Source organism: Zingiber officinale, chromosome 7B (assembly GCF_018446385.1).
Source record: "Zingiber officinale cultivar Zhangliang chromosome 7B, Zo_v1.1, whole genome shotgun sequence".
NCBI classification, from domain to species: Eukaryota; Viridiplantae; Streptophyta; class Magnoliopsida; order Zingiberales; family Zingiberaceae; genus Zingiber; species Zingiber officinale.
In genome coordinates, this window is record NC_055999.1 from 90,879,852 (window position 1) to 90,903,814 (window position 23,963).

The window sequence follows — 23,963 nt, forward strand, 5'->3', positions numbered from 1 at the left end:
AGATTTTGTCAAGTGATGTGTATGATTCATACCTATATTTTTGGTCTTATTTTGCATGCATTTACTATATTACATGAGCATATTTGCATAAACTTCTAGCATTTGCATTCATTTCATCATTTTAGTTCAGATGATTTGTACTTTGTATTGATAGGAAGTGGAGATTGTCTTTGGAGCATAAACTAGAGACGAAAAGTCTAAGAACACATGATGTAACATGATACACGACCTGCCTGTGGCCTGTCATGGCTGTGTACCATCTTTGGAGGCAAAATGAGCATCGGAGAAAAACACTAGCTGTCCAGCACTGGGTTGGCCATGTCTCTTGACACGGCCATGCCCCAAGCTATGCCTTTGACGAGGAGAACCAGCGTCGAACACTACCTGGCCGTGTTCGGATTTTTAGCATCCACAACAGCCAGGCCGTGGTCTCACACACGGCCATGGCGCATCGCATCTCCTTGATGTTTTAGGATTTTTGTTACCTTCCTTTGTTAGGGTTTCCCTACCTTTTTGGAGACCTTGCCAAGGCTCTAAGCCTATAAAAAGAAGGAAGGGGCAGCAGCTAGAAGGTATCAAGGGTTCTCGAAAGAGACCCTAAGGATCAAGCGATCTCATGAAACGGGATCGAGGAGGAGGCCACTTTGAAGACAAGGAGCTATAATATCGATGACTGATATTTCTGAGTAGTCTTTTTAATTCTAGGATTAGGGAGTAACTTGATATTTCGTTGGACGAAATAATGCATTGATTCTCTTTTTATTTACGAATATGATCTGTGATTGATTCTAGTTTGTTTTCTCTCCATCCATCGTTTTGCTGTATTCGACTTAAATAGTAACCTCATTGCGATAGATCGAGAGGTGAATCCTAGCCGTGATCATTGCATATAAACATACAATTTGATCAATAGAGCATAGGGGATGTACTTATCAACGAACCCTAATCTCCAACCTCTAGAACCAAGTTGAGAGTTCCTACCACGGAGTAAGGGTTGCGTCTAGAGGGTCGTGGAGCTCTAGTGACAGAAGTTTCCTTGAAAGTGACCTCTAGTTCGACTACCATGAAAGCGGTTGACTCTTTCGAGGCTTTCACAATTTGTTGTAGAACTTAAAAGTGTCTATCCTAATCCACTTTATGAGATGCAATTAAGACACACATTGGTGTTTTCGTGCTTTTCTTTACCCCATAGGCGCATCCGATTAACTTTAGAGGAATCCCTTCATAATCAAACATTGAGATAAATGGAATTGCATTCGTCAACATTCATCATAGTGAAACCGAAACCCTAAAATTGCCTTCCAAACTAGCTTTCTTACCGTTTTCGTTTGATCGCTCTTGTTTTTCTTCCCACAACACAACCTTTCTCGATTGTCTAGATAATCTCCGTTGCAAATATTCTGGTACTCAACAACACAATCCCATATTTTATTACTTGACGACACTATGCATTTGTAGTACGAGCACATCATCAAGTTTTACCATTAAAGCTAGGTGGTTGTGATGGGATCGCTTCATCAAATAAACCATTGTCATATGTGAATAAGACTATGATCTTGGTTTTTCTTGTGAGTTCATCTTCTGAGGACTTAAAATTTAGGTTTTTGTCAATGTCATTTGCCCCCTCTTTGTTATTAGGATCATTAGGTTGAGATGGTCCGACACTATAAGGGGGGGGGGATACACTCTTTCTATAATCTTTAGCAAGGTTACACAAGTTAACACAGCATAATACAAATAACCATAAAAGATAAAAGACAAGTACTTACAATTCGTTACATGCTTGTTTGGCAATCCCTAGACTCTTACTCCACGGCCTATGATTCATTGGCGAATCTCTTCCAGAAAGTACTATCTTTCTTCTTCTCCATCAAATACGGTAGTATAGAAATCTCTCTCAAGCACAAGATTACAAAGAAGTTTACAAGAGAAAAACTAATGGATTACAAAGGGCTCTAATAGGATTGGACCATCTCTATTGCTCATACCTTGAAGCCTCCATATTCATAAAGATCTCCTTATATATCATTCAAAACCTCTTAGTGTAAGATGATCTTCTCTCAATTAGTTTGATTAGTTTGCACCATCAATCAATTGATGTTAAGAATCTGAATGTTGTGGAATATTAACGGCTCTTTTATGCTTTCCATCTTCAACACCAATCAGCTTGAACCATAGCGTTAGTTGATTGGTCTCCCAAATAGAACATTCTATTTATTGGCTCCTTAGATTCCTCACAAGTAGACTGATCCAAACAACAAAGTTCGAAACTCTAGGATTTTAGTTTATTCGTTTCACTAGTTAACCGGATTCCCATTCTAGTTGACTAGACTCCTTACTACGATCATCCTAACGATTAAGTCCACCTAAGATGACTTCTACCCTCATCCCATGTATATTGGTCATATAACTCTCATCGCTCACAACCGAAGTCTTATCATCATAGCTTGACTTTGCCCCTCGTCCATCTCTCATCTGGTTACTCGATCCCTTGGATACACACGAGCCCTTGACTTCATATGCCATCCTTAATGTATTCCCCTATGTAGTGTGCCTTAATTAGTTGTTGTCCTTGCTGTCTTGATGTTCCTCGTCTTGCAGTCCCTCGTCATGCCATCCTTCTTGGATCTCTATGGAGCGAGCCATCAAGTTGCTAACTTGGTATGCCCGTCACTATAGAGCTACTCCAACGTCACCTCGGTGCTTCTCATCATGCAGTTCCTCGAATGTCCCATACCATCCTTCTCCTATTTCTATGGACTTCCAAGTCACTATAAGTGCCACTATGGTCACGCTAAATCATCATTTGACCTTGCTGACTACGAGCTCTCCAAGCTCTATGTGTGTTCTTCCGATAAGTCCTTGCACATTTTAACTCACATCAAATCACAACTCAAAACTCAAATTAAACTTTTTGGCCAAACATAAAACCTAAGGTCGCATTGGTCCTATTGGGGCACGATTACACCAACACTGGTCAACCTTGACCCTTTCAGCATCCTATCGGCATCTTTAGTTTTCTCCTTTTCCATGTGTCAACACTTGTATGCTTTTTCCATATGTCAATTATTCAATTAATCTTGACCTATTTGTACCTTTTCAATTTCAACACCTATTAAGTTGTCACTACATTTGTAGTTATTTGTCAAGTTTTAGTACATGCACACTTAACAAGCGCATCAACATAAGAGGATAAACCTAACTTTTTTGCCAACCACATCAAAACAAGCTGGGGGCATGAGTGGACCAACAATGATAATATAATGAATATTTCTTATTTTTCTTTTTCAATTTTAAGTCATTCATGGTAATATGATTTTTTTTTTTAAAACTTAAACCTTACATTGCCCCCTTTTGACATATTAAAAATAACAATTAAAATTTTCATACATGCAAGATAGATACATCAGAAATATACAAAATATGCACACTAATCAAAGCAAGTATTCATGACTTAATTTAAATTTACCTCTCCTTGTAGAGCATGTGAATAATCATGACTCAATTTAAACTTACCTTCCCTTGGCGAAGTTTCATTTTGTAAGGTGTGAGAGGTTCCATCCCTTTATTTTGTGCTTCTCCCCTTAAAATATTTTTACTGCACCAATAGTATTCTATACATTAAATTATATTCAAATTTACTCTCATCAAACTTCTGCGGTAAAGACATAAAAAAAACAACATAAAAATTTTACTATTGTATTTTTCAAGTTTCCAATCAACTTTGATGTGCTTGGATCTTTTCCAACCCAACACCTATTGAGGCATCACTGCACCTATAGCTACTTGTCATGTGTGCACCTATACCCTTAACAAACACATCATCATAACAAGATGAATCTAATTTAAACTCTTTGCCCATCACTTCAAAACAGCCCAGTGGAACTCGACCACTTGGATGATTGGACCAACAAGAATAAGTAGTAATGCATAAAAATTAACTAAACCAACTAAATTAGAATAACAATAATTTTCAAATAGAGCTGGGGATTTTACACTACAAGTTCACGCTTAAATTGCATCTACTTTGGGCATTAAAGCAGATCCTATGAAGAAAGACTTTTTCTTTGAGTCAAATTTTGCTAAAATGTTTTTTGAGTTATTAGTTACTAGTCAATGTGAGCTTCTCTATTGTGGAATTTATGCTACAAAGTTTATGTTGAAATCAAATCTCCTATGTGCATCAAAGCGGATCCTTGGATGAAATAAAATGAAGAAAAACTTTTGTTTTGAGTTAAATTTTGCTACAATAAAATATTTTAATTTACTATTTGTTGTTGCTATACTAATGTTTTTTTAGCTATTAAGTTGGACCCCAAAATGGGTTACAAGCTTAACCTTTCTGTAGATGGAGAAAGCAATGCCATAGGTCGTGTTACTTAGTATTCATTAAAATCAATTGATATCAATCTATTTGATCTGATAGACTTTTAATTGATTGATAGGATATTTTAGGTATATTTGGTACGATAATATTTTTTTTTCTTCCATGATTTTTTGGGATTGATAGAACCATTGTATCTATAAAAGTGTATTATGCTCATTATTGAAAAAACAATTATTGTCTCCACCTTTCTACATGATATCAGAGTAGATTGATTTCTCGAATTTCTTCTGTCGGCTTCATCTCCCCTAACGTGTAGGTCATTTCATTGAAGCTCAACCAAAGCCCAATTAATATATCGAAGGATTCAAACACACCAACAAAATCCCAATGATACTGTGGTAGAAAAATCATTTGCATCAATCACTTCTCAATCAGGTAGAGATATTTCTTCTCTATAAATTACGACTCACAAGCTAAACAGCTGTAATTATCTACTATGGGCTCAATCTGTAAAAATTGTGATATGTGGCTAAGGCAAATTGGGCTACCTCACTAGTGATACTCTGCATCAAGCCACAAAGATGCATTGTGCAAAGTTTTGATGGCTGAAAACTCAATAGTTCTTGTGTGGCTCATAAACTCCATGGAGCCCAATACCAGCAGACGATACCTCTGGTTCCAAACAGCCAAAGAAGTGTGGGATGTCGCTCATCGGATGTACTCGGATATTGGAAATGCCTCTCAAATATTTGAACTCCTCTCCAAATTGAAGGATATAAAGCAAGGAAACAATTCGGTGACTCAATGCTTCTCGGAACTTCAAGATATTTGGCAAGAATTGGATTTGTTCCTCGAAGATTCCTCGGTGTGCGCTGAATGTAATATCAAAAACAAGACAAATCTTGACAAAGAAAGAGTCTTCGATTTCCTAGTAGGCCTCAATCACAATTTTGATGATGCTTGTGGCTGTGTGGTTGCTTGGGACCCATTTCCTTCTATCGACAATGCCTTTGTTGAAGACAAACGTGAAGAGATGCGTAGATAGGTCATGTTCTCTGATGATTCACCTTCTCAACAATTCGCCCATGATGTTTTTGCTTTGGTTACTTACAGGATGCTATCTCAAGTTCCACGCACTAGCAAAAGGCCTTGGTGTGAACATTGTAAGCGTCCAGGTCATACCAAAGAAAAGTGTTGGGAAATCCATAGTAAACCAACAAATTGGCAGCCTTGAAAGAAAACAGAGGCACATGGTTATCAAGGTAAAACCACCCAAGAACAATCTGAAAATTCTGGCATTTTAGCTCTATTCACAGAGAAACAAATTGAGTAGATTGATCAATATTGTCGTCTCCTTCGGCAGACCACTCTCAACCCCTCCATTTCTATTGTCCGGTCATGCTTCATGACCCAATCTGGTACATTTTATTCAACCCTTAGCTCAACTTGTATAGGCTCTTGGATCATTGATTCCGGAGCCTCCAACCATATAGCAGGGGATTCTAGTTTATTTTCTTCCTATGCTCCTTGCCCTAGTCACATTTGTGAAAATTGCTAATGGGTTGATGAGTCCAGTTGTCGGTATCGATAATATTCGTCTGTCTAAAGATATTATCCTTAAATCTGTCTTTCTTGTCCCTTCCCTCACATCCAACCTCATCTCTGTTAACAAATTCACTTATGACAATAATTGTGTTGCTAACTTTGTCCATCATGTCAATTTCAGGACCTACTATTGAGGAAGATGATTGGTAGTGCTAGAATTATACAATGGATTATATTATCTTGAGGTTGCCATGTCTGAAGGTCTTCCAACTCGAGTGTCTAATGTTGCTTCTATTGGACTGCGTTGGCCGGCTAGAAGGGGGGGTTGAATAACCCTGCAAAATAAATCAACCCTTTCTCGGACTTTCAAAAGAACACTTGCATAAATAAAGTAAACAAATAAAACAGGAAAGAAGAGGCAAAAGAGTTTTACTTGGTTACAACCGGGGAGGTTGTTAATCCAAGGAAGTTGAAGCGCACTAACTATCTCCTTCAGGCGGAGAAGCCTCTTACAGCATTTAAGCACAGAAAATAAAGAAGCTAAACTACAAATGAAGCGCAAAAGTATTGGAAATGCTAATTGCTTGAGTTGTTTAGCTTCTTGGACTAAGGCTATATTTATAACCTTGGTCGGGGCCCTTGGAAGGGTTCCAGGCGCCTAGGAGGGGATAAAACTTTATCTCTTCTCGCATAGATCGCGTTTGACCGCGATCTTGATAAACTCCAGGTCCGGGCGTCCCGGACTGGTCCGAGCGCTCAGAATGGTTTTGGGCACCCGGACTGGTCCGGGCGCTCGGAATGGTTCTGGGCGCCCGGACCAAGAAAGTCAACAGAGTTGACTTTTTCTGGTCCGGGCCCTCTGCTCCGGTTCTTTTCGCCTCGGTCCAGATCTTCCGCTCTGGCTCGCTTGGGTGATTTTAGCCGACCGAAATAAGGCTCACCCGAAGGCCTTCTCGAGCATGCTTCCGCTTCGGCTTCTCGTCCCTCGGAATCGTCGCGTGCTTCCTTCTCGTCCGCCAGCGTACTCATCTGCAGCTCTTCGTCCATCGGTCGCACCCCGTGCCAACCTTCTCACTAGCTGCGTCTCTTGCTCCCCGAACAATCTTCCGCTCCGGTTTATCGTCCCTCGAAAACACCGCACGCTTCCTTCTCGTTCGCCGGTGTACTCTTCCGCAGCGCCTCGTCTTCAGACGCATTCTTCCGTGTTCTTCTTCTCGCTAGCTGCGTTTTTCGCTCGACTCCCTGTGCTCCTAAGCTCCTGCACACTTAGACACAAAGTTAAAACATCACATGACCTAACTTAACTTGTTGATCACATCAAAACAACCTTGGGGGTTCCAACAACTTCTATTTTTGTTTTAAGTCCTAGGGAAATATGTTGTGGCATCATAGGCTAGGTCATCCTAGTTTTTCATAGTTGAAAAAATTGCTTCCTTCTCTATTTTATAATAAAAATTTCGGTGTTCTTGATTGTGAAATGTGTCACTTGGCTAAGCAACCTAGTACTATTTTCTCTCTGAAACAATATACACCTTCTACACCATTTGCACTAATCCATAGTGATATTTGGGGTCCTTCACCAATCGCCACATCTCAAGGAAAAAATAATTCCTAACCTTTATTGACGATCACATGGGTCACTTGGGTTTATCTCCTTCACAATAAATTTGACACAAGTCAAATATTCAAAAACTTCCACCGGATGATTCAAACCCAATTTCACACAAAAATTCAAACTCCTCACACTGACAATGGTAAATAATACCATACCATTTTAGGTGACTATCTTTCTGAAAATGGGATTCTCCCCCAAAGCACTTGTGTTGATGCCCCACAACAACATAAGGTGTCAGAAAGAAAAAAAATTGCCATTTGTTGGAAGTAGCCCGCGCTCTAATGTTCACCATGAATGCCCCAAAATACCTATGGGGGGAATGTCATTCTTACCGCTACGTATCTAATCAATTGCCTACCAAGTCACGCTCTCAATTTTAAAACTTCGTTTGCCCTCATTCAAAGATACTCTCATGTGCCTACATCCAATAACCTTCCCTTAAAAACCTGTAATTGTACATCATTTGTTCACGTACATGACCACAACCAAAGTAAACTTGATCCAAAAGCTATCAAGGTTGTCTTTATTGGGTATTCACCAACACAAAAAGGTTATTGATGTTATTGTCCTCAAACCCGAAAAACATATACTTGTGATGCGCAATTCCTAGAAGATACACCTTACGTCACCTTAACTCCGCTTTAGGGGGAGAATTGAGATGAAGTTTGTTAAGATAATCCCCTTCTTCCAACACCCACACCTGATCCAATCCAGGCTAGCAATCACATTCCAAAACATGTCCTAGTATTGGAAATAAGAGAGGGGGAGGGGGGGGGAGTGATACCAGAATGAGAGTTACAAGTTTACTCAAGACGAAAACCTCATGCTACTAAAGACATTGTGAATTCTAAAAATAGTCAAGAAAATAAACTAGTAGAGGATCCTCATTCAGGTACTATCTCTAATCTAAATATTCCTATAGCAATTAGGAAAGGTGTGAGGTCGTGCACTCAACGTCCCATTTCAAAATGTGTTTCATACTCCCATTTATCTTCATCATTTCGTTTATCTTGAGTTTGTCTAGTATAAAATTCCCAGGTCTGTTCAAGAGGCTCTAGCTATTCCTAAATGGAGAAAGGCTATTCTTGAGGAAATGCATGCCTTAAAGATAAATAATACTTGGAGTTTGGTCGAATTACCATGAGGGAAAAATAAAGTTGGTTACAAATGGATATTTACGGTGAAATAAGTCATGGTTCAATTGAAAGATACAAAGCTCGCCTTGTAGCTAAGGGATTTACTCAAACCTATGACATTGACTATACTGAGACATTTACTCCTATTGCCAAACTTAACATTGTTTGGATACTTTTATCATTGGCAGTAAATCTTGATTGACCACTATATCAACTTGACATAAAAAATACATTCTTCAATGGTGAACTTGAAGGGGAAGTCTATATAAGTTAGCCCTAGGATTTGAAGAAAAACTAGGAAATCAAACTATTTGCAAACTCAACGAGTCTATCTTGTTTGCGCTAGGAGCACCATAATAAAAATCTATGTTTTGATGTTGTCAAATGTTCAAGTTAAGTCTTATTGGATATGATGAATTGATCAAGTGTGCAGGAAGCTCAACTTGAAATGTCTTAGTAGTTGAGCTGGACTTGATACTAGACAAGGAAAGTCTCAGCAAATCTTGGAACCAGGTAGGAAGTCCAGATGGGTTAAGTGAACTTGACGTCTGGCAGATGGACTTGATAGGTCCGGAGGATCCAATATCAAGTCAAGTGGAAGCCCTGACAGCCAATCCGATGCTGAGCAGTTAAGTTCAAACAGGTCTGGAGGACCCGATGTTTGGCAGATGAGTTGAGGTAAGTCACTCGTGGTAATGCAGTGAGGTCGTGTCCTAGTAGGGACAAATCTTAGGTACTGATCCAACTAAAGAAACCAACGATCTAAGTTGAGATCAAGACAGTTCTAACTGCCTTAATCATGCATATGATAATTGTACTATCTTATGTTGCAAGTTTATGCCCTAACTCTATTTTTCAGGATAAATTTCTAATTTGTTTTTTGTAGGATCGTTTCGTTGACGGAAAAAAGTGTTCAGTCGACGAAATCCTGAAAAACCAGAGCAGTGAGATTCGATCCAGATCACAAATGAAAAAGTTGTTCTGTCGATGGATAAAGGTATTTAGTCGGCGAATAAATATGTTTCTAGAATTATCAAGATTCAAATTAGAACAGAAATGGCAAAAAGATGTTCAGTCGACAGAAAGATCTTGATCCGTCGACGGAACAACGAGATTTCCATGATCGAACGAATCGGATCATAGCTAACAAGAAAGACACAGAAGATCAGTCGACGGATAGGGTGATTAGTCGACGGATCAGTTCAGTCGACGGAACTTTTTGTTAGTCGAGATAACGCAACCTATAAAAGAAGCCCTCAAGCTCTGAGCCAGTAACTCTAATCTTCAATTCATTCTTCTTCTGTCGTGAGTGTTCGTGCAAGTTTTAACACCTCTGCTCCGAGGAGCTCTCCAACACCTGCGCTTATTCTTTAATCTAGTATTAATGGTAATCTTTTATATACTTGCACTTATTCTTTGAAGATAGTAGAACTGTTACTATCATCATATCATATTTGTACGATCTTGCTTCCTCGGAAAAACTAATATTAGAATTGCCTAACGAAAGCAGTCAAGGATCGCGAACCTTGGAGTAGGCAAATCAAGTAAAAAAGAGACTTGTCTTTTGTCTTTCTTTCTTTACCTTATCCGCTGTGTATTCTAGTTTTACGAAAGAAATGAAAAGATTTTAAAAAGCGTCGAGATTCAACACCCCCTCTCAATCTCTTACGATCCAACATATCTATGGTTTGAAAGTCTCCACGTGCCTGGTTTGACAGATTCTCTAAGGTCATCAAGAAACTTGGATATATGCAGGGACAAGCTGATCATATGCTCTTTGTTAAACATTCTAACGAAGGAAAAATCACTATTCTCATAGTGTATGTTGATGATATCATCGTCATTGGAAATGACAACAAGGAAATGAAGAATATTAAGATCATGATGACAAAGGATTTTGAAGTTAAAGATCTCGGAGAACTGAAATATTTTTTGGGAATGGAAATTGCTAGGAGCAAAAAAGGTATATATGTTTCTCAAAGAAAATACATTTTAGATCTGTTGGAAGAAACTGGAATGTTGGGTGCAAACCAAGCAATACACCACTTGAGCAAGGAAATGAAGAAAGAATTTTTGAGGGAGATATCGTGGACAAAGAAAGGTATCAACACCTTGTTGGGAAACTCATTTATCTCTCACACACTCGCCTTATATTTCTTTTCATTGATTCTAGTAAGCCAATATATGCATTTACCGTGTCAAGGTCATCTCACTGCAGTCTATAGAATTCTGAGATATTTAAAATCAACTCCTGGGAGGGTTTTTTTTTTTGCAAAGACTAATGATTGGGCCGGATATTGTACGTTAGTTTGGGGGAATTTAGTAACATGACAGAGCAAAAATTGACAGTGGCAAGAAGCAATGCAGAGGCAGAATATCGAGCTATGACTTATGGAGTGTGTGAACTAATTTGGATTAAAAGAGTTATGAAAGAGCTGAAAATAAATCTTGAAAGCCCTATGAAGTTTTTTTTATGACAATAAATCAACCATCAGCATAGCTCATAATCTTGTTCATCATGATAAAATCAAACATGGTAAGTTGCTAGACATTTCGGTAGAAAAGGAAATAATATATTCAATTAATATAAGAATATTTGATTGATATTTTATTCTTATGGTGTGTCTACTAATTATAGCTAGGATTGTGAATACATGGAAATAAAATTTGTATATATAGTGTAGGATTGTACTATGTTAAATATATATACAAAAAAAAGTATTCTTACACCACATATTTGGCTTCCTATATCATTTGTGTTAATCTTCATGGTATCAGAGCCTAGGCTTCTGCATACCTACTGAAAATTAAACGGGAAAAAGGAGACGAGCATATCCAAATTGAACGAGGACCAAAATACAATGTCTTCAGGCATGAGAAGGTGCTATAACATCAAAACATATTTCCTACGAATATTGCTGGATTCGAAAGCTCCTCAATTCAATTGACCATTCACAAATTGAATGGCAAAAATTACTTGGAGTGGGCACAACCAATCAAGTTTGTAATCGACGAAAAAGGGCGTTTGGGTTACCTGACGGCCAGACAAAGACGATCTAAAGTGGAAAAGCTAGAAATCTGAGAACTCCATGGTAATTGCGTGGCTCGTCAACTCAATGGAACCTTCAATTGGAAGGACATTTATTCCTACCCACTGCGAAAGAGGTATGGGAGACTGTTCGTGAAACTTACTCTGATTTGGAGAACTCATCTCAGATATTTGATTTGAAGACTAGACTCTGACAATTTAGACAAGGAGAAAAAACTGCCATAGAGTACTATAATGAAATGAAAGGGCTGTGGCAAGAGCTAGACTTATGCTATGATGATAAATGAGAGTGCAAAAATGATAGCATGAAGTGTCACAAGTGTATGGAAAGTGACCGAGTTTATGTGTTTTTAGCGGGGCTTAACCATGAATTGGATGAAGTTAGGGGAAGAATTCTGGGCAGAAATCCTTTGCCATCATTAAGTGAAGTGCTTGCTGAAATAAGGAGGGAAGAAGGCAGAAGGAAAATCATGTTGAGTGAGAAGACACTACCTATTTCAGAAAACTCAGCCCTGTTAAGCAAAAGTTTTTCTACTGCACCTCTAAACCGACAGCCAAGAATGGTAGAAATTGTGTGAGAACATTGTAAAAAGCCCTGGCATACTACAGAAACATGTTGGGACTTACATGGCAAGCTACCTAACTGGAAACCAAAATCTTTCAAACAAAAAGGCAGTTGAGGTTCAAGGGCTTGTCAATCTGGATTGGAAGCACAAAACAATGCTGAAAAATCCTCGGGGACAACCTCTTTCAGTAAGGAACAAATAAAACAACTGTATATGCTTTTTCAATCCACACCTTTTCACAATCTACTCCATCTTGTTCAATAGCACAGCTTGCAATCTGCTTGTTTCAATGCTTCAACCATATCTATATGTCCTTGGATAATAGATTCAGGTGCTACTAATCACATGATGGGATCCTCCAGGTTGTTCCATTCCTATATCTCTAGTGCTGGAAATCAAAAAATTAAAATAGCTGATGGTTCTTTATCTGCTATTGCTGGAAAAGGGTCTATTGTCATCTCTCAAACCTTGACTCTCCAAAATGTTTTACATGTTCCAAATCTTTCTTCTAATTTGATTTCTATTAGCAAATTAACTCGTGATTTAAAGTGTTTAGTTAAGTTTTCCTCAAATTCTTGTGTACTTCAGGATTTGGACTCGGGGAGGACGATTGGCAGTGCTAAGTCCTTTATTACTTTGAGGAAGTCACTTATGTAGACAAGCCTAGCAATCCAATATCATATCAAACTCTAGTTCTAGTAGCGATGATATAATTATGTGGCATCGTAGATTAGGACACCATAATTTTTATCATTTGAAGCATTTGTTTCCGAAGTTATTTGACAATACACTTTCTGATTTTCAATATGATATTTGTCAGTTTGCAAAGCATCATCGTGCATCTTTTCCTGTTCATCCATATCAATCATCGAAACCTTTTGCCCTTATTGGACCATTCAAAACAACTCTTTCAAAAAAAATGATGGTTTATCACTTCTATTAATGATCACACTCGTTTAAGTTGGGTGTATTTACTTGATAAATTAGAAGCTGGACAAGTTTTCAAAAAAATTTTCATGATGATTGAAACACAATTCATGAGAAAATTCAAGTATTCAGAAGGGATAACGGGACAGAATATTTTAATAAAATTCTAGGTTAATTGTTTCAACAAGATGGTATATTTCATCACAGTAGTTGCACTCAAACACCACAACAGAATGGGGTAGCAGAAAGGAAGAATAGACACCTTCTAGAAGTAGCTAGGTCACTCATGTTCACTACCAATGTACCTAAATACTTATGGGGGGAAAGCTATTCCCGCTGCTATGTATTTGATTAATAGAATGCCTTCAATAGTGTTGAACTTCGAACCACCCTTAATTGTTTTTAAAAATTATTTTCCCATGTCTCACTTATATTCTGAGAGTGTTTGGTTGTGTAGCCTTTGCCCACATGCATCATCATAATCGTGATAAACTAGACCCTCGTGCTGTCAAATGTGTATTTCTAGGATATTCCCCTACCCAGAAGGCGTATAAATATTTTGAACCCATTCCAAAAACTTTTTTTTGTGTCTATGGATGCTACATTCTTTGAATCTAAAATTTTTTTAGCACTCTCCTTTAGGGGGAGTAAGTTGGAAGACTCGTTGTTTGATTTAGAATCAGAGAATGTAGAAGGAAATTCAAATTTTGAATTTAGTACCATAATTGATACACCTCATGTAGTGTCAGAGCAGAATCTTGATACTCGAGTACGAGTTGATGATGATAAATAGTTTGGGCAAGTTTACAAAAAGAGACGACCCCAAAGTAAGCAAGACACAGAAGATCAGTCGACGGATAGGGTGATTAGTCGACGGATCAGTTCAGTCGACGGAACTTTTTGTTAGTCGAGATAACGCAACCTATAAAAGAAGCCCTCAAGCTCTGAGCCAGTAACTCTAATCTTCAATTCATTCTTCTTCTGTCGTGAGTGTTCGTGCAAGTTTTAACACCTCTGCTCCGAGGAGCTCTCCAACACCTGCGCTTATTCTTTAATCTAGTATTAATGGTAATCTTTTATATACTTGCACTTATTCTTTGAAGATAGTAGAACTGTTACTATCATCATATCATATTTGTACGATCTTGCTTCCTCGGAAAAACTAATATTAGAATTGCCTAACGAAAGCAGTCAAGGATCGCGAACCTTGGAGTAGGCAAATCAAGTAAAAAAGAGACTTGTCTTTTGTCTTTCTTTCTTTACCTTATCCGCTGTGTATTCTAGTTTTACGAAAGAAATGAAAAGATTTTAAAAAGCGTCGAGATTCAACACCCCCTCTCAATCTCTTACGATCCAACATATCTATGGTTTGAAAGTCTCCACGTGCCTGGTTTGACAGATTCTCTAAGGTCATCAAGAAACTTGGATATATGCAGGGACAAGCTGATCATATGCTCTTTGTTAAACATTCTAACGAAGGAAAAATCACTATTCTCATAGTGTATGTTGATGATATCATCGTCATTGGAAATGACAACAAGGAAATGAAGAATATTAAGATCATGATGACAAAGGATTTTGAAGTTAAAGATCTCGGAGAACTGAAATATTTTTTGGGAATGGAAATTGCTAGGAGCAAAAAAGGTATATATGTTTCTCAAAGAAAATACATTTTAGATCTGTTGGAAGAAACTGGAATGTTGGGTGCAAACCAAGCAATACACCACTTGAGCAAGGAAATGAAGAAAGAATTTTTGAGGGAGATATCGTGGACAAAGAAAGGTATCAACACCTTGTTGGGAAACTCATTTATCTCTCACACACTCGCCTTATATTTCTTTTCATTGATTCTAGTAAGCCAATATATGCATTTACCGTGTCAAGGTCATCTCACTGCAGTCTATAGAATTCTGAGATATTTAAAATCAACTCCTGGGAGGGTTTTTTTTTTTGCAAAGACTAATGATTGGGCCGGATATTGTACGTTAGTTTGGGGGAATTTAGTAACATGACAGAGCAAAAATTGACAGTGGCAAGAAGCAATGCAGAGGCAGAATATCGAGCTATGACTTATGGAGTGTGTGAACTAATTTGGATTAAAAGAGTTATGAAAGAGCTGAAAATAAATCTTGAAAGCCCTATGAAGTTTTTTTTATGACAATAAATCAACCATCAGCATAGCTCATAATCTTGTTCATCATGATAAAATCAAACATGGTAAGTTGCTAGACATTTCGGTAGAAAAGGAAATAATATATTCAATTAATATAAGAATATTTGATTGATATTTTATTCTTATGGTGTGTCTACTAATTATAGCTAGGATTGTGAATACATGGAAATAAAATTTGTATATATAGTGTAGGATTGTACTATGTTAAATATATATACAAAAAAAAGTATTCTTACACCACATATTTGGCTTCCTATATCATTTGTGTTAATCTTCATGGTATCAGAGCCTAGGCTTCTGCATACCTACTGAAAATTAAACGGGAAAAAGGAGACGAGCATATCCAAATTGAACGAGGACCAAAATACAATGTCTTCAGGCATGAGAAGGTGCTATAACATCAAAACATATTTCCTACGAATATTGCTGGATTCGAAAGCTCCTCAATTCAATTGACCATTCACAAATTGAATGGCAAAAATTACTTGGAGTGGGCACAACCAATCAAGTTTGTAATCGACGAAAAAGGGCGTTTGGGTTACCTGACGGCCAGACAAAGACGATCTAAAGTGGAAAAGCTAGAAATCTGAGAACTCCATGGTAATTGCGTGGCTCGTCAACTCAATGGAACCTTCAATTGGAAGGACATTTATTCCTACCCACTGCGAAAGAGGTATGGGAGACTGTTCGTGAAACTTACTCTGATTTGGAGAACTCATCTCAGATATTTGATTTGAAGACTAGACTCTGACAATTTAGACAAGGAGAAAAAACTGCCATAGAGTACTATAATGAAATGAAAGGGCTGTGGCAAGAGCTAGACTTATGCTATGATGATAAATGAGAGTGCAAAATGATAGCATGAAGTGTCACAAGTGTATGGAAAGTGACCGAGTTTGTGTTTTTAGCGGGCTTAACCATGAATTGGATGAAGTTAGGGGAAGAATTCTGGGCAGAAATCCTTTGCCATCATTAAGTGAAGTGCTTGCTGAAATAAGGAGGGAAGAAGGCAGAAGGAAAATCATGTTGAGTGAGAAGACACTACCTATTTCAGAAAACTCAGCCCTGTTAAGCAAAAGTTTTTCTACTGCACCTCTAAACCGACAGCCAAGAATGGTAGAAATTGTGTGAGAACATTGTAAAAAGCCCTGGCATACTACAGAAACATGTTGGGACTTACATGGCAAGCTACCTAACTGGAAACCAAAATCTTTCAAACAAAAAGGCAGTTGAGGTTCAAGGGCTTGTCAATCTGGATTGGAAGCACAAAACAATGCTGAAAAATCCTCGGGGACAACCTCTTTCAGTAAGGAACAAATAAAACAACTGTATATGCTTTTTCAATCCACACCTTTTCACAATCTACTCCATCTTGTTCAATAGCACAGCTTGCAATCTGCTTGTTTCAATGCTTCAACCATATCTATATGTCCTTGGATAATAGATTCAGGTGCTACTAATCACATGATGGGATCCTCCAGGTTGTTCCATTCCTATATCTCTAGTGCTGGAAATCAAAAAATTAAAATAGCTGATGGTTCTTTATCTGCTATTGCTGGAAAAGGGTCTATTGTCATCTCTCAAACCTTGACTCTCCAAAATGTTTTACATGTTCCAAATCTTTCTTCTAATTTGATTTCTATTAGCAAATTAACTCGTGATTTAAAGTGTTTAGTTAAGTTTTCCTCAAATTCTTGTGTACTTCAGGATTTGGACTCGGGGAGGACGATTGGCAGTGCTAAGTCCTTTATTACTTTGAGGAAGTCACTTATGTAGACAAGCCTAGCAATCCAATATCATATCAAACTCTAGTTCTAGTAGCGATGATATAATTATGTGGCATCGTAGATTAGGACACCATAATTTTTATCATTTGAAGCATTTGTTTCCGAAGTTATTTGACAATACACTTTCTGATTTTCAATATGATATTTGTCAGTTTGCAAAGCATCATCGTGCATCTTTTCCTGTTCATCCATATCAATCATCGAAACCTTTTGCCCTTATTGGACCATTCAAAACAACTCTTTCAAAAAAAATGATGGTTTATCACTTCTATTAATGATCACACTCGTTTAAGTTGGGTGTATTTACTTGATAAATTAGAAGCTGGACAAGTTTTCAAAAAAATTTTCATGATGATTGAAACACAATTCATGAGAAAATTCAAGTATTCAGAAGGGATAACGGGACAGAATATTTTAATAAAATTCTAGGTTAATTGTTTCAACAAGATGGTATATTTCATCACAGTAGTTGCACTCAAACACCACAACAGAATGGGGTAGCAGAAAGGAAGAATAGACACCTTCTAGAAGTAGCTAGGTCACTCATGTTCACTACCAATGTACCTAAATACTTATGGGGGGAAAGCTATTCCCGCTGCTATGTATTTGATTAATAGAATGCCTTCAATAGTGTTGAACTTCGAACCACCCTTAATTGTTTTTAAAAATTATTTTCCCATGTCTCACTTATATTCTGAGAGTGTTTGGTTGTGTAGCCTTTGCCCACATGCATCATCATAATCGTGATAAACTAGACCCTCGTGCTGTCAAATGTGTATTTCTAGGATATTCCCCTACCCAGAAGGCGTATAAATATTTTGAACCCATTCCAAAAACTTTTTTTTGTGTCTATGGATGCTACATTCTTTGAATCTAAAATTTTTTTAGCACTCTCCTTTAGGGGGAGTAAGTTGGAAGACTCGTTGTTTGATTTAGAATCAGAGAATGTAGAAGGAAATTCAAATTTTGAATTTAGTACCATAATTGATACACCTCATGTAGTGTCAGAGCAGAATCTTGATACTCGAGTACGAGTTGATGATGATAAATAGTTTGGGCAAGTTTACAAAAAGAGACGACCCCAAAGTAAGCAAGACTCCACAACTCCACACGACCAAACATCTGAACCTGAAGTTCAGACTTATTTGAATCTAAATCCAGGTATTGTACACAACTCCTCTATGTCATTAGAACTTTGTATTGCACTTAGGAAAGGTGTTAGAACTTGCACTCAACACCCACTCTCAAATCATGTGTCTTGTAAAAATTTATCTACATTTTACTCAAGTCTTATTGCTTAGTTATAAAGTGTGAATGTTCCTAAGACTATACAGGAGGCTCCAAGTGTTCCAAAATGGAAGAAAGCTGTCCTTGAGGAGATGAATGCACTTAACCAAAGTGGAACATGCGAAATAATGCCCTTACCAGAGGGAAAATGTACAGCGGGATGCAAATGGATATTTATTTACTGTGAAACTTAATTCAGATGGATCATTGGAACATTTTAAAGCAAGACTTGTAGCTAAGGGTTTTACACAAACATATGGAATTGACTATAGGAGACCTTTGCGCCAGTCACAAAACTGAATACGGTCAGAATACTGCTTTCCTTGGCTGCAAATCTTGATTGGCCCCTATATCAGATGGATGTAAAAAATGCATTCCTGAATGAAAAATTGGAAGAAGTGTTCATGGATTCAACTCCAGGGTTCGAAAAATAATTTAGGGAAAAATCTGTTGATTAAAGAAGTTTTTGTATGGATTAAAACAGTCACCATGAGCTTGGTTTGAAAAATTCTTGAAATCTGTAAAGAAGCAAGGTTATATTCAGGGGCAATCCAATCACACCATGTTTGTGAAGCATACCAGAGAAAGAGAAGGAAAGATGACAATCTTGATTGTGTAGGTTGATCACATAATTCTCACAGGAAATGATGAAGATGAAATAACGCGTTTGAAAGGTTGTCTTGCCTTGGAATTTGAGATAAAAGTTTTGAGACTCTTGAGATATTTCCTGGGAAGGGAAGCTGCTAGATCAAGGGAATCTATGTATCCCAAAGAAAATATATTCTAGATCTACTAAAGGAAATAGGAATGAGTGGATGCAGGCCTAGTGATATACCCATGGACCCAAATCAAATGCTAAATGAAATATCTAAAGGAGCCAACATTGAGAAAGAAAGATATCAACGTCTTGTAGGTAAACCTATATACCTTTCTTATACAAGACCTGATATTACTTTTGCTGTCAGTGCGGTTAGTCAATTTATGCATTCACCGCACGAGGAACACATGGATGCTATCTACAAGATTTTGAGATATTTAAAGAGCTCTCCAGGAAAAGGTTTATTGTTTCGAAAGAACAACTAGAGAAGCATAGAGGCATTTACAGATGCAGATTGGGCAGGTTCTATTTCTGACAGGAGGTCTACTTCAGAGTATTGTATTTTTCTATAGGATAATCTTGTATCATGGAGAAGTAAAAAACAAACTGTTGTGGCTTGTAGTAGTGCAGAAGTTGAGCTCAGAGCTATGGCGAATGGTGTATGTGAGTTACTATAGCTAAAGTTAGTACTTGAAGAGCTGAAGTTAAATTGGGAAGTGCCAATGAAGCTATTCTGTGACAATAAGTCAGCAATTAGCATTGTGAATAATCCAGTACAACATGATCGTACAAAGCATATAGAAGTCGACACTCATTTCATCAAAGAAAAGCTCGAAGGAGGAATAATTTGTATGCCTTTTGTTACATCTAAATGATAGATTGTCGATGCCTTAACAAAGAGTCATTTCAGACCCAAGTTCAAAGATTTCATTTGCAAGTTGGGAATGATAGATATCATGATAGATATCTTTACTCCAACTTGAAGGGGAGCGTAGAAAAGGAAATAATATATTCAATTAATATAAGAATATTTAATTGATACTTTATTCCTTATGGTGTGTCTACTAATTATGGCTAGGATTGTGAATACATGGAAATAAAATTTGTATATATAGTGTAGGGTTGTACTATGTTAAATATATCTACAAAAAATGTATTCTTACACCACATATTTGGCTGCCTATATCATTTGTGTTAATCTTCAATTTCATCAAGGAAGAATTGGAAGAAGGTAGTTTCAATGTTGAATACTTCCCTACTTCTCATCTGACTTACTCACAAAAGGACTATTGGAACGAACCCATGAATTTCTTGTCAGCAAGCTTGGCCTTATCAACATTTACAGTCAAGCTTGATGGGGAGTGTAGATTTATTTAGTGAATTAATTAGTATCAATTAAAATCAACTGGTTTCAATCTATTTGATTTGGCATCGATCTATTCGATCTAATAGGATTTTAATTGATTGATAGAATGTTTTAGTTTTGTATGTTTGGTAGGATAATATTTTTTTTCTTCCATGATTTATTAGGATTGATAGATCCATTGTATCTATAAAAGTGTATTATGTTTATTATTGAAAAAATAATTATTGTCTCCACCTTTCTACATGGTATCAGAGGAGGTTGATTTCTCCAATTTCTTCCGTTGACTTCATCTTCCCTGACGTGTAGGTCACTTCATCTCCTGCTAAGTGAAGTTGATGACATTGGCAGAGTTTTGATATGGTGTTAAACTACATTCTGCATGGAATAACCACCGTCAGCGTGATTGGCTTGTCAAGTAGTGCAGCATCATTTTTTGTGTTCCAAGAATATCTAATTGTAGAATATAATTGTTACTGTGACAAATTGGTAATATCGAGACATTAGATGGACAGAATATGATTTACTTTATATTACTCTTCTAAATCTAATCACTGGTAAGTTAACTGTGGACACATAGCTTCTTCTAAAACCCCCGATAAAGCTCAATGGCTCGTAGTAGCCACAAAGTTGGGGCATCATGGCTTATTGTTGTTTTGATGGGAGTCATGGGACCCAAAATTTTTGGTACTTAGTAGTTTGGACAGAGAGTTCAAACTTGAAAATGAGAAATGATATAATCCTGCTTCAATCTTTTTTGCAAACCACAAAATAACATAAATCATGTTGATGATATAAGACAATAGATACTTCAACATATTTTTTGTTTATACTAATAATTTTTCTTTCAGAATTGGCATTGGATTCATGCTCCAGAAATATTGTACCATAACAACATTTTGCATAATGCGACTTCACATGTTTATCCTATTGCGACTGAATGTTTTTTGTAATTTGTGTTGATGGTTCGCAAAATGATGATGGCAAGATTGACTTCTCTAAGACTGATTGGATGGTGAGTACCGAATGCTTACTATTGGAGACCAAGAAAACATCGGCTATACATGAGAGCTTCTCAAACTTGTATTAATTAACCATAAAAGGGCAGCTCGGTGCACGAAACTCCCGCCATGCGGGGTCCCGGGGAAGGATCCATTGTATGCAGCCTTACCCTGCTTTTTGCTAGAGGTTGTTTCCAGGATTCAAACTCGTGACCTTTTGGTCACATGACAACAACTTTATCGTTGCGCCAAGGCTCCCCTTCGTATTAATTAACCATAACAACAACATATTAATTAACCATAACAACAACAAAAGCTATTCTTAGCTATGAAGTCAACATGCCAACTCACTCTACAGAATCATGTGTATATGGCATTACATATGCACACACAACCTTTTACAGTATTGAAGCCATACACAACCCTCCTCTAACTGACCTATATGTGTGCAAACATTCACACAAGTACATACACTATCTATTAACAGGAGTTAAGGATAGTTTCAATCTCAAGAAAGGAAAAAAAAAACATGGAGTGTAGAGGAATTGTTAGTATAATAAGAAACTGATGTGAACTTGTCAACATATGAATAACTGATATGAGTGCTTATTTCTTTCTACAATTGGGAAATGATTGCCTCTTTTATCCCTAAATGTGCACTTTTCCTTTACTTGTACATCTTTCTGAATTACAGAGTTGTTAATGATGATGGCATCATTCAATATTTCACTTGATAATCAGATATTCTGAGATTATTTCATGTAATTGTGTAGGTCATTGCCTGGTAACAATATAACCGGCGGAATACCAGAACAGCTTGGCAACCTCTCTAGTTTGACCAACTTGGATTTGGAAAATAATTGTCTGAGTGGAGAAATACCAGCTTCCCTTGGCAAGCTTTCTAAGCTTCAGATTTTGTCAGTAGGATCATAAAATTTACTAATCTAAATCATTTAAGTAGATTTCAGGACTTACCTTTATCTTTTTAATGTCATTAATCAGGATCCTTAGCCAAAATAATCTGACAGGAAACATTCCTCAATCCCTCGCAAATCTTGATTCCTTAAATGACATGTAAGTTTATTACTCACTTAGACAGTAACTGTAGCTGCAGGAATCTTAGAGATTGTGTTCTCCTTTTTGAACTACCTACTGCATTCACATAAAGAGTTTGTACATGAATGAAAGGATCAGTCAAGCAAGGCCAGCAGTATGTAGATTAATGAGAAGCATAATAGCTGTATATTTGGCAACATGAAAAGAAAAGAACAGACCTGGAGCTTGGCTTCAGCACTATTGGAAAGAAAAGGCATAGTTGCAATACATGTGTTTTCTTTCCTTGAACTAAAGTTTAAAGTGCATATCATAATGTTTTCTTTCCTTGAACTGAATCTTAAAGTGTTTATCCTATTTTTATTAACATATGCCATTATCTTTTACATAACATTCTACAATTGAATTGAATTAGCAGTCGTCTAGCTTTCAATCATCTTTCTGGACAAATACCTGAAGAGCTCTTTCAAGTAGCTAGATACAAGTATGAATAATTGAGAGTTAACTTTTGTGCAAGCTCTCTACTCTTTGCAACCATACATAATTTTTTTATTTATTTTTATTGTGCAGCTTCACAGGTAACAATCTGAACTGCGATATGAATTATCAACGCCCTTGTGCTTCCACCATTCCTGTTCATGGTAAACATTTTTAATAATTGTTTTTGAACTTAGGGCTCCATTATCTGCAGTAGGTAACTGTTTGAGAGAAACTATATTTGGTCTTGGTAGGAAAATCCCAAAATTCCAAAGTAGGAATTTTGCTTGGAATTTTTGGAGCTGTCATTTTATTGCTTGTTACGGGTGCCGTATTTTTTGTATGCAAGGGCCACAGGAAGGGATATCGACGAGAAGAATTTGTTGATGTTGCAGGTTTAGTACCTTCTTACACCTAATTCTCTGGTTGTTGATAGGACCTTTTGTCAAGTAATTGTTTTTCATGTTAGTCATTAGCTTTGCCATATTTCTTTTTTGTGCATAATCTGCATTTTTTGCACTAGTCTTTTTTTGTTGAAACAATAGCATACACTGGATTAAGTCTTGCAAATCGGAACTGATAAATATAAATTAAGTACATGAATTATCAAAAATTATTTGATTGACTGCCTTACATACAGATGAAGATGATCGCAGAATTGCATTTGGACAGTTAAAAAGATTTGCTTATCGAGAATTACAGATCGCAACAGATGGATTTAGTGAAAAGAATGTCCTCGGACAAGGTGGTTTTGGAAAAGTATACAAAGGAGTGCTTCCAAATAATACTAAAATTGCCATAAAACGGTTGACTGATTGTGAGAGTCCAGGTGGGGAAGCTGCATTTTTACGTGAAGTAGAGATGATAAGTGTTGCTGTCCACAAAAATCTTCTGAGATTGATTGGCTTTTGTACAACACCAAAGGAGCGTCTTCTTGTCTATCCTTTTATGCAAAACTTGAGTGTTGCATACCGTTTACGAGGTAATTTTCAGTTTTCACAGTAATCTACTCTCTGCTTATCTATCTCATGGCAGCAAAGTTAATAAAAGAGAGAAGGA

At 37.1% G+C, this 23,963-nt stretch overlaps 1 protein-coding gene and 1 long non-coding RNA gene across 5 annotated transcripts in view; both read left to right on the forward strand.

Moving 5' to 3' along the window:
• LOC122006240 (LRR receptor kinase SERK2-like) overlaps positions 1–23,963 on the forward strand; it is a 52,291-nt gene that overhangs the window by 25,675 nt on the left and 2,653 nt on the right. For 2 of the 4 annotated variants that reach the window (XM_042561667.1, XM_042561666.1), the window contains exons 5-10: positions 22,148–22,291; positions 22,377–22,448; positions 22,846–22,911; positions 22,998–23,068; positions 23,159–23,299; positions 23,545–23,886. In XM_042561667.1, the coding sequence (XP_042417601.1) occupies positions 22,148–22,291; positions 22,377–22,448; positions 22,846–22,911; positions 22,998–23,068; positions 23,159–23,299; positions 23,545–23,886 (836 nt within the window). The remainder of the gene's footprint in view (positions 1–22,147; positions 22,292–22,376; positions 22,449–22,845; positions 22,912–22,997; positions 23,069–23,158; positions 23,300–23,544; positions 23,887–23,963) is intronic. The other 2 variants (XM_042561668.1, XM_042561669.1) reach the window with 2 other exon arrangements.
• Positions 16,256–21,931, forward strand: LOC122006242. The gene is made up of 2 exons (XR_006118659.1): positions 16,256–18,286; positions 20,683–21,931. It is a non-coding gene; the product is annotated as an uncharacterized LOC122006242 (long non-coding RNA).